Source organism: Gavialis gangeticus, unplaced genomic scaffold, assembly GCF_001723915.1.
Source record: "Gavialis gangeticus isolate Ggan-Ray unplaced genomic scaffold, GavGan_comp1, whole genome shotgun sequence".
Taxonomy (NCBI): domain Eukaryota; kingdom Metazoa; phylum Chordata; order Crocodylia; family Gavialidae; genus Gavialis; species Gavialis gangeticus.
In genome coordinates this window covers 1356873-1368515 of record NW_017728964.1, presented here as the reverse complement: position 1 = coordinate 1368515, position 11643 = coordinate 1356873, and the positions used below count along the sequence as shown (strand labels likewise).

Genomic DNA, 11643 nt, shown 5'->3' with positions numbered 1-11643 from the left:
CTTCCGACCCTAGAAACTATGAAACTATGAAAGAACAAATCTCAGAGTTTTGACCAAACTCCAATTTGGTCAATGCTAATCTAATTAAAACACCTCTTGTAACTTTAGCTTCATCATTTTATTATTTTTACACTAAACTGTTGTGCAGCACTGCCACACTTTAATAAAGAATTAAATTAATCCAATAAATAATGGAGTGCTTTCACATCCATCACAGTGAGACATTCTGGATTATACAAGATTATTATTAAAAATGGAATAAATCCTCCCAAAACTCTCCCAGACCTTTAGGAGGTCTCTGGATCTAGAGACCAGAAATCAAACTGGTCCCAGTATAGAACTAAAACTATAATAGTCTAATTTCATATTCCAGATCATAAGGAGATAACTTCATTGTAATCATTACCCTATTTTATTACTCCTTCCCTATGATGTCTTCCTCAACAGACCCCATCCTGCAGTCTCCTCTGCTCCAGGGTCTGAGGCCTCTCAAATGCTTTTAGAATGTCAAGCAGCCAATGCAATAAAATGTAGTCAATGTAGCCAGTGCAGATCAAATGTAATGGGACTGTGCTATAAACATAAGGGGATGGACAAAAGACCAACTGTGAAATCAGCAGTTCATGCATCTGTGGTAAAGCAGCGCTTTCTCCTTACCTGCTGCAACATCTCTGAACATTGCTTTGAAGGATGGGAAGTAGCTGCTCTGCACTCTGTCCAGAAGTTCTGCCATATTCCTAACCTTCCTGGCATTTAGCTGATTGTAAATGCATTCCAAATTGTCATACCTAAACGAAAGCAAGAGAAAATGTAACTTTCCATGGAGATCACAGAAGCTCAACAAATCCATTTTTATTCTGTGTGTTCAGCGCATCGTAAGCCAGTCTGTATGGGTATGCTGGCTCAGGGAAATTCATGAGGCCTCATTGGCTCCAGGGAGCTAAAACCGATTCCAAATTCTGAGAGGAATTACCCTTTCCACAGTCAAGAGTCAGTGTCATCTACCAGTCAAACCAAGAGTACCTCCAAAGCAATTGTATTAAATGAATTCCTCCCTGGCAGAGGTATGTTAGGGGCTGTGGACCCACAGCTGCATGGACATCTCCTACAGAGGAATAGTTTAAAAGAGAAAGATCCTCTAGAAGAACAATAATCTCTATCCAATAGATAGGGCACATCGTACATCTGACAAATGGAACATAGGTTCCACAGTGATAGCAACACCGGTAACCCTCTTGAGAGGAAAAACACCACTAACTATTCCTGCAGAAGATAGGAGCTCTTCAGGAAATAAGCATCAGTGGCCATGATAACTCAAGACACTGACTGAGCAGTTGTTACTGCACAGTCACACTGAGGAATGGCTTTTTCTTAATGCTGACTGAACAACAGCTCATGACTACTGTGCAATAGCATTACATCATGCTTCCTGCCACACAACACTACTGCACAGTAGTCACGAGCTACTGCGCAGTCAGCGTCTTGTGTAGACACAGCCAATGGTTATCATGTTGCTTGTTCTTGGTGAACTGATGCAAAGGGTATTAAAAAAGACTGAAACCCCTAGCCTGGTGCTCTGTTGAAATGCTGCCACCTGCACAAGTAGTAACCTCAAATGTATTTCATGGCTCATGATCGTGTCTGTACTTGTTCATGATTGTTTAGGTACTATGTTCTCCATATTGAGTCTTTATTGAACTTCAGACTGCTCAGTCTTTATATCTTGCACAAATAATTTTAGCCACTGCAAGCATTTTCCTAACATGCAAGCTTTAACAGAAGAACATAAACTGCAAGCTGCCCACAAGGTACCTGCTTTTCCAGAACTCTAATTCCACCTTTGGGTTGGGGTTGCTGCCTTGTAGAAGAGGCTCTGATGATTCTCTCTTCAATGCTCCTTGTATCTGGTAACTCCAATCTATAACTGCTGATTCAATGGCATGTATAACAGATTTATCTACTAGTTTTCCACTGCAAAAAGTAAAAACATCTTATGATTGATTTTGTTGTAATTTGAACTGTGTCAAATAAACATACACCCACATTTATTTTATAAACCACAGTTTAACTTCAACTTTTTAGTGTGGTAGCTGTATCCTGGAGAAAGTTTCTAAGGTATCTAAAATATCTGTATAACAGATAAAACTATGTAATGCAGGTAGTAGTGGTCAGTGGATGATAATTCAAAGAGAGGGTGAAAGAAACAGAAGCTTGCTTAGTTATCATTTATCTGAAAATGGAAAGAAATTTAATGCCCTGACGTGTAAGCACAGTACCACAGTCTTACCCAGGATATGAAAAGTCAGCCGCAAAATGTGACCAAAGCTTACAATTCGGGAGTGTTGGTTATAGCCGTGTTGATCTAAGGAAGTACATAGGTAGATGGGGTACTTTGGGTAAATGTGATATCTTTTATTTAACCAACTAAATAGTTGGAAAAAATGTTCTTTACAAGGTCTGAGGCACAAACATCCTTCTTCCGGCATGAAGAGGTCTGCTGGTGTGTGTGTGCTCTCCTGGGTAGAGCAGACACTTAACCCAATATGCAAAATGCAGGTTATATATCAACATCCCACACCACTGTGGCATACAAGGCTGCCTTGCATATCTACAAGAGCAAGATTACAACTCAGAGTATAGACCTAAAGATATTACTGAAGTTATACACTTCATCCTCACACACAACAACTTTACTGTCAGTAACCAATGCTTCCTGGGTGTCATTTTCTTATTTTATATTACATAATACATGTCCCTTATTTTTGGAACACCATGGCCCCAGACCATAATGGTGACTCCATAAGTCTATTCCCTATTTTACTTCAGCATAACTCAGCTTTCCCAAGGGAACACCATCCTATACTTGTTTTCTCAAAAAACAGAAGTGCTGGTGGGCTCAATGGGGTTTACTCCAAAATTAACTTCACTCTAAGTGCAGTCAGTCTTAGCTTTTTTGGTAATTTGGTATCGGATTGGCATCCTTGCTGAAAAAAAAATGTAAATGATTAAATGAATAATAGAGTGAAAAGAACTGAGAAGAATGACTATTCAAAAATCATTTTTGTTTCAGGATCCCATTTAAGCATAAAAGACTTCGACTGTCTATAAGCAACAACTTCAGAGTCATCCATTGTTACTTTTAGCAGCAGTGCTGCAATTAAATGTATTTCAGACAACAAAGTATCAGTAGCAAGCAAAAGATTTCAGTCATCCAGTAAAACCACCACCATGCATAGGTTTGTAGTAAGGATCAGCAAATGCCAACAAGACACCATAGATGAAAAGATTGCTTGGTTCATTTATGCCATAATTTCTCCTTTTCCCATTGTTAACAATATACATTTCATTGATATGGTTGAGTCTTTACGACCAGGCTACACTCCACCTGGTAGAGCAGATGTTGGTGGAAGGTTGCTATATACGGTTTATGAGAAGGAACTTGAACAGTGTGCAAGAAATACTGAAGGGAAATTTGCCAGTTTAAGCCTTGATGGGTGGAGCAATGTACACAATGATCCAGTAATACATGCTTGTGTGACAACAGAAGATGCGGTTGCATATCTTTCAGAAACAACAAATGCATCGGGAAATGCCCACACAGCAGAATATTTAAAACAAGTGGCAGGGAAAGCTGTAATAAACTGTGAACAAAAATTCAACAGTCATGTGTGCAGTTTTGTCACAGACAATGCTGCAAACGTGGCAAAGATGAGAAGATACTTAGAAGAAGAAACGGAAGGATGTTCCTTAATAACATATGGCTGCAGTGCCCATTTAATGCATATTTTAGCCAAAGACTTAAGTACTTCTCCAGGAATAAAAGAAAATGTTGAAATTGCAAAATACTTCCGTAACAACCATTTTGCTTCAGCTTCAAGCAGAGAGCAGGAGGATCCAAACTGTTTCTCCCTCGAGATGTTCAATGGAAATCTGTTGTTGAATGTTTTGAACAATTTATTAAGAACTGACCTGTTCTCATAAAAATTTGTGAAGAAAACTGTGATAAAATAGATGGAAGTATCTCATCCAAAGTATCTAACATTGAATTAAAGAGGAATGGAAAGAATATGCACAGTATACTGAAGCCTATATCCATAGCCTTAAACAAACTTCAGAGATTGTTGCTGCATTGCTGATGCTGTCGAAATTTGGAAGGCACTGAAGAATGAAATACCTAACCAGAAAGTTAAACTGCAGGCAATAAAGAAGTGAATGGATCAAGCACTAAACTCCACCTCATTTTCTTGTGAACATTCTCAACCCCAGATATAAAGGTGGATGCCTAACTTCTGAAGAAGATGGTACAGCCATGGTATGGGCATCTCAATATCACTCCTCAGTTATGCCAGTCATAATAAATTTCAGGGCTGAAGGGGCATCATTTAAACAGTACATGTTTACTGATGCGATTTTGAACAAAGTCACTCCCCTGAATTGGTGGAAATCATTAGCCAGGCACCTTGAAACAGAGTTCCTTCAGCTGCTAAGCCAACTTTTCACAGCAGTAGCTTCCCTTGCAGGTACAGAGAGAATATTTTCATCGTTTGGTATTATTCACTCAAAACTAAGAAATCAACTGGGAGTTGAAAAAGCAGGAAACTCCTATTTATGTTTTAGTCTATAAATAAAAATGACAGTGGGAGTGGGGAAAATGAGATCTAATTGGAGATGTTTTAAGGACAGTGTACATGTAGTGTTGTGATGACTTATCTGTTAAGAGTTAATAAAATTTGAACATTTAAAAAAAAGAGTTTAAAGACAGATGTTGTAAAATGCTGTATTGAATTGTAAATTAACATGTTTTAGTGATCACATTTGTGCCATTGTTTAAGAAATATGTGAAGAAGAATCAGTGGGAAACTTGATTTAAATCAGTGATTTAAATCAGAGTTTGCTCTTGGAGATTTAAATCAATTATTTAAATCACCCTGATTTAAATCAGTCAACCCTGGCTCAGCATGAACAGTGTTTTTTTTTTCCACTGTCCCTCTCTCACTTGCAGACTCCAGCATTTAAGGTCTAGGAAGTTATAATTCAGAGGTTGTGCCCCTAATTCCCATGCTCAATAGCTACTAATGCCCATTTCCTCCAAGAATTTGTTCAAACCCTTTTTCTTTAATCTGGCGAAACTGTCAGCTTCCACAACATCTGTTGGCAATGAATTCCACACTTCTATTATACGTGGGGTGAAAAAGAACTTCCTTTGGTTAGTTTTAAGGTTACTACCTTCTACTTCCATTTTGTGACCCCTAGTTCTTATATTGTGAAACAGTAAATAATAAATCCTTATTTACTTTCTCGTTGCAATTTAGTATTTTGTAAACCCTTGTAATGTCCGTTCTCAAGAGTCTCTTTTCTAAACTGAATGGATCTAATGTGGCAAAGTGGGAACTCCCTGACCAGCCACAGTGCTACTCTCCCACCTGCCTCAGGACATGCCACCCGCCTTTCTCACCTGCCATGCCTTGTTGTTCAAAAATTAAGGTTTTAATTAGGCAGAAGGCTGCCCTTCGGGTGCCCTGCTTTTCAGGGCCTATGTATGCAGGTCCAACCACCCATATATTGCATCCCAAGCCTCACAGATGTTTCTGACAGCTGTGTACGGCTCCAGCCTGAGGCCGGGCTCAACTCATCCCAGTGTTCAGCCTCTCAATAAAAGTATCATCTGACTTTCTTTTGGTCTGCTTTCCATTGTTTTTGATTTGCAGCATGCATTTGCTCTGTGCCTCTAATATGGTGTTCCTGAGCAATTCCCATACTGTTTCCCCATTCTTCACTTCCTGAGGGGCCCATTTTAAAGTCTGTTTAACTAGCTTCCTCATTTTAGTGTAGTCTCCCTTGTTAAAGTTCAAAGGGACTTTTGGTGGGCTTTTAAAGTTAAAGAGGGATATAGTTAAATGCAACTCCCCACTTGGGGCAGCATTGTGGTGGCTATTTTTGCACCCCCTCCCTCCCACAAAGGTGGCACAGAGGGCTGCAGCCCTGGTCATTCTCCACCTCATTTATGCTACTAGGGCTCCTCATGTGGCGGGGGAATGGTAGCAGTGTTAATTGTCATGGCTCTAGTGGCAATTAATGCCTCTACTGCTCCCCCACTGCCAAATTTACACACCCATGAAGATCCTACAGGTCAGGTGACACAGCTGGAGGTTGAGCATCACTGGTCCAGAACTTTTTCCCCCAGTGAAAGCACTGCATGTTTAACTAGGTCCATTGTGGAGACATTCCTCAGAAGTGTTAGCTACGAAAAGGTGGAGTTCGTCATCTACAAAAGGCATTACATCATTACGGCCTGCTTGGCCTCTCCAAGGAACCAGGAACATTAGGATGACAAGAGCTGATGGGAACACATACATTCTCCCCAGTGTGTCTCACTTGCAGGGTCTACATAGAAATTATTTATGAAATGAATCAGAGACTGTTCTGTGAAAACTGAATGTTGATAACCTTAGTTAAGATGTTGTACTGTACAAATGGAAAACATTTAAGACCACAAAGGGACACCCCGGCTGGACAGACTGCTGCCACATAGTAGATATGCCCTAAATTGTTAAAAGATAAATGGCTATTCATAATCTTGAAAGATGGGTGCAAGAATATCTTTGAAGTACTTGGGAAATACCCTTTTTTGCCTTGTTCTCTAGGGGACAAGATATGAGTTTGGAAATTTGTCTTAGGGAGCTTATAAATTCCAGTTTGATTCCTGTGCATCCTTGAATCATATCTCTAGTGTTTAGGAGAGACTATGTGGCCTGGAATGGCAGGGAAATTAAGGTCCATTGAGAACAGAATAATATTAACCTACCAAATTAACAGAGACTTCCTGAAAGAACTACTAGTTTGTTAATCAGCTATCAGTTCCACCAAATGTTCTGAGAGAAGCAGGGGTAAACCAATGATTGCAGCTTGGCTGAAGCATTGTGTCATGACAGAATTCATGACTAAATATGTGTTTGTAAGCACAGATGACCAGAAGATATATCTTGCCAGGAGGGGAGGTGTAAAAAAAGAATCCTGTACTCCCTAGAAGATAGTGATTATGATCTAACATACTTTCTAGTGTCAGTGCCATGTGAGCAGCAAGACCTGGAGGCCAAACCCTGAATTGGGATAGAAGCCAGAGTTATAAAAGGTAAGCAGAGCGCAAAGGATGAGCTGGATCACGAAGCCAGAAAGTCAAGAGGCGAGCAAGGTCCACAAGCAATCTGATTCAGGAAACCAGAAGACCAAGAGAAGAGCAAAGTCTATGAGCAAGCCAAGTAAGGGACTAAGGAGGTCAAGAAGCATGTTTACCAGATGCAGTCTAGAATCTAGAAGAGCCTGGTTGCCCAGACACTTCCTGCTCATCTGCCTTGTCATATATATAGGTCTAACCCAACTCAAGGAGGCAGCTAGCCGATTTTGCAGGCAGATCATGGGGCTGGCTGTCATTTTCAAGGGCTTACTGCAGCCAGGGAATCCCCATGCCTCTGACTGGCCAAGGGGCCCTGATGGCCCTGCTTTCTATTGCTGACTGACAGAAAGAGCTGTATGTCATACGGCCCTACCCCTCGCCAATGGTTGCTGGAGAGGGGTGGGCCGTGTGCTGAAATCAGCAGCAAGGGGCAGGGGCAACAGTCATCTTGCCTGCTCATCTTTTAGCTGGCAGCCTCCCTCCACCCTTCCCCCAGGCAGGCTATGCAGCCAGGAAGGCTGCTGGCTCTTACCGGGGAGCCTGCATTTTATTTTTTAGTAAGTTCCTCCCCCCAAGTTTTTTGCAGACACCACCTGATTTCCACTAAATCCACACAATCGTGATTTGGTAGGTCCCTACTTAAATGGAAGTGTACAGTCAGGTGACAGGAGCTAGCCACTCAGATATCAAGGAGTTGGCAAAAACTCTGACACTGATGCGGGCAGTAGGCAGGCCTCATCCAACCTTTGAAAACAGTAGCAGCTTGGCAGGTTGATATAGATAGCTTTGTTGGTCAGGATTCAAGGCTGCAGACTTGATATCTAGATCTACAAAGGTCACAAAACTGATACAGGATCTTGCATACAAGTGTTTGGGATTTCTCTGTACAGCTCTCATTATTTCTCTACGAATAATGTGTGTGTGTGTCTTTGAACAGTCTACATATTCCTTGCTTATGCTGTCATACAGTCCCTGAAGAGTGAAACTGTAAACCAAAGGATAGATTAAACCATATTAGCAAAGAGAATGGTCAGTGAACAAGAAAGTCCTGTTCACTTTTGCATTATCTTATACATTTCTTAACTGCAATATAAACAAACATATGGGGTGGATAATGGAAATAAAAACTTGAAGTAGCACTTACATTTTTTCTTTTTCATAATCTATACATTCAACTTTCTCAGAGCCTGCTGGAAGAGGAAGTAAGGTCTTGCCCTTTACTTGACCAACAATCATGAAAATATTACTTTTTAGGCTGTGGACATGGCGCATAATGTCTTGTGATACCACATGTGGCCAGCTGTGGTGGTTCTTCTGGTTGCCTAGGATTGGTGCTACTACCTGTAATATAAATCATTAGAGTAGGTAAAGAATAAAGAAAAAACAACTAAATGGGACTGTGCAGCTCACAGGTTTTGGATGCTTTCATTAGTCAAACATAACTCTGGATCCAGTCCAGGGCAAAATAACCAAAGTGCACCAAGGGCTATTCCATTGCTAGTGTAAAAGGAGGGGACGGAAGGGCTTCAGTCTATATAACAGTGGGTTTTACAGGTCAATGACCTATTTTTCTTGACTGCATGGTGTCTTTTAAGAATTTCCCCCAAAGTGTCTAAGGCATTTGCAGAAAGCTATGGCCTGTTTGGTTTAGGTCAGAGGTGATCCAATGGGATCATACTTGTTATGCAGCCAAGGGAATATGAAGGGCTGGCACAGAACTAGAAGGGTCAGCTCTGCAACTGCCTTGGCAGCCTACTGAGAAGGGATGGGTCTAGGTGGGTCCTACAGCCCCTTTGAATTCACTGGCCCTGACAGAACTTCACTCCACTTTGCACAGGCAACATCAACATGACCCGAGCTGCCCTGTGCAGAAGAAGGAACCTCCCTGAAGGAATCCTGATCAATTCCTCCTGAGACTGTTGGTCCTTCTATTTTCAACATTTTTTGCAATACAGGAAAATTCAGTCATAAAGGACACTTTGTGAAAAACAATTCAGGTGATTAAAGGACAAGTATAAAACTCAAACCCTCAAACTCACAAAATACAGCACAACACCATTAACCTACGCTTTTTCCCTACTCACACACACACATTCAGATACCTAACAACACCTGCTGTTCATTCCCTTGGCGAATCAACTCACCTTAGCTACAACCACCAGGGTCATACTAAGATACCATTAACTCTTCCTTTTACAGAATGCCATGAAACAATGTACATCTTCTGACCAAAAAAAATGTCTGAATTCTTGTAAGCAGTAGAGATAACAACTAGTTTGGCAATGTACATTTGGGATTTGAAATCCAGTGGCTTGATGTCTTAATATAAAAATAACATCTCCAAAACACTAACAGCCATAACTTCCTCTTTATAAACTTCCATCACACCACTTTCTCATTTTAAACTCTAACACAGTAGTGCTCCACACACTGTGATCAGGGCCCCAGGACCCTATGCCACCTCTGTCCAGTGCTGCATGCCAGGATCGAAGCCCCAGGACCCCATACTGCCTCTACCCAGGCCCGCATGCTGAAATCAGTGATCTGGGACCATGTGCTGGTGCAGACTCCACATGGCAAAATCAGGGCCCAGGATTCTGCGTCACCTCTACCCAGCCCTGCATGTGGGGATTGAGATTTGAAGGCCCACATCACTTGCCCTCACCTCTGCATGCCGTGACTGAGCTATGTGCCACCCTGGACACCAGATCTAGCATACAAAGCCATGGCCTGTGGAGCTCCATGGGGACATAGATATGTGGGAAGCCCATGGGGTAGATGAGAAGGCATCAGGGGCCAGACCTGACGCACAGCCAGGATTGAACACCAGTGCTCCAACAGAATATATACAAAATGAATGTTTTATGTAACACATTCACTAAGTCAAATATCTGTCAAGAAAAAATAGTAGTGACATTTTTTACTTTACAATAGTAACAAAAAACCACTGGTTCTTTCCCGCTAGAAAGGTCAGGAATCAGGGCAGCAGGCAGGAATCAGCCCCTACCTGGCCCTGGTTAAATTAGACCTGATTGCCAATGGCCTAACCACCTCCAGTAGACTCCAGTTAGAAGTATGGGTGTGGCTGCTGGTATACAAGCTGCTGAACTCTCAATATTCCTCAGGCTATTTAATAGGACAGATGGATCTGTCTAGCCCTTGGATGCTAGACACTGCTTGAATCTCTGTTCTTTGCTCTTAGCTTCTCAGTCTGGCTCCTTGTTGCTAGCTCCAGACTCAACCCAGGTCTATAGTTCCTACACCCTTGCTTTCTGATGGCCATTTCCTTGCTCCTGTTAACTGTTAACTTGTGGTTTTAGCTTGGTGACTGCCCATGTCCTCATCCTTTACAGCTACAGTTCCCTCTCCAGACCTCCTGGTTAGTGACTCTAGTCCGGATCCCTGCTTCCTGTTCCTGAAACCCCTGGCTTGGGACTTTGTTTTGGTGACTGCCAATGTCTTAGCCCTGTGCAGACCTCAGCCTTCTCACCCCGACTTCTGACTCTAGTTTGGAACCTTGCTTTTATGACCTTGCCTGCTTCTAACACCCTGGCTCATAGCCAGGGATCCAGGTTTTCCAATTCCCATGAAAAATGCAGATTTTCTCCTTTTAAAGGAGAAAAAGTCAGGGAACAATGGGTCTCCCCCTGCAGGCTGGCAGAGAACAAGGAGGATGAACACTGGCCACAGCAGAGGGGGGGGTGTGCACATGGCCAGCAATACAGCCAGGCAGCATGGTAGAGAGCAGCTTCCATAGTCCCCTGCAGGTAAGTCTATGGGGGAAGGGAGGGCATAAGTGATGTGGGAGAGGGAGTGGGAGGACAAAACCGTTATTACTTGGATGTGACGGCCATGGATGTAATGAAGAAAGGCTTTCTAGTTCCTCTGACAGCTTTCAGCTCAAGTACATTTATTTAAAAGATTTTCTCCTGATGCAACCCTATGACCCAAACCTGAGGATGGTCTGTGTGTGTGCTCCACAGCTGAGCCAAAACATGCCCATCACTAAATGAACTGTAGGTTGTGGGGGTTGAAAGGGCATTCATTGGGGAGCACTGCTTGCAAGCCAGGAAGGCTATGGTGTAACGAAGGTCCATCACTTTCATTCCCAGGCGGTACCTTGTCCAAGTCATAGACCAATTGTGCCCGGATTTGCATGCCTCTGGGGTGTAACCTGCCTTGCTGCTTGCGCAATCTAAATGACATTCTTGGGTGCTTCTCCAACTTGAGGATCAGACTCTTCACAGTGAAAAATCGATCACTCTTGGGGGAAGAATGCTCCAATGGACTGGTGTTCAGTCCAGAAACTTAACTGGGGTCTGCGCTGATTTCCGGTAATTCACTTGGAGGCCAAGAGTCTGGCAGAGGTCTAGGACAGGGGGAGGCTCGGAGTGTGGGGCCTGGCGGAGCTGCAAGGGTGACCAAAGCTGCCTGGCCCATGAGGGAGGTGCATGTTGTATGTAAGAAAA

At 42.5% G+C, this 11643-nt stretch overlaps 1 protein-coding gene across 1 annotated transcript in view; it reads right to left on the bottom strand.

Moving 5' to 3' along the window:
• The window catches only part of DNAH9 (dynein axonemal heavy chain 9), a 609139-nt gene extending 599618 nt beyond the window's left edge, over nucleotides 1–9521 (bottom strand). The window contains exons 1-3 of the mRNA XM_019501495.1: nucleotides 8319–9521; nucleotides 1813–1971; nucleotides 658–788 (exon numbers count right to left, since the gene is read on the bottom strand). Of these exons, the coding sequence (XP_019357040.1) occupies nucleotides 658–788; nucleotides 1813–1971; nucleotides 8319–8446 (418 nt within the window). The 5' untranslated portion in view covers nucleotides 8447–9521. The remainder of the gene's footprint in view (nucleotides 1–657; nucleotides 789–1812; nucleotides 1972–8318) is intronic.
• Nucleotides 9522–11643: the final 2122 nt, after the last annotated feature.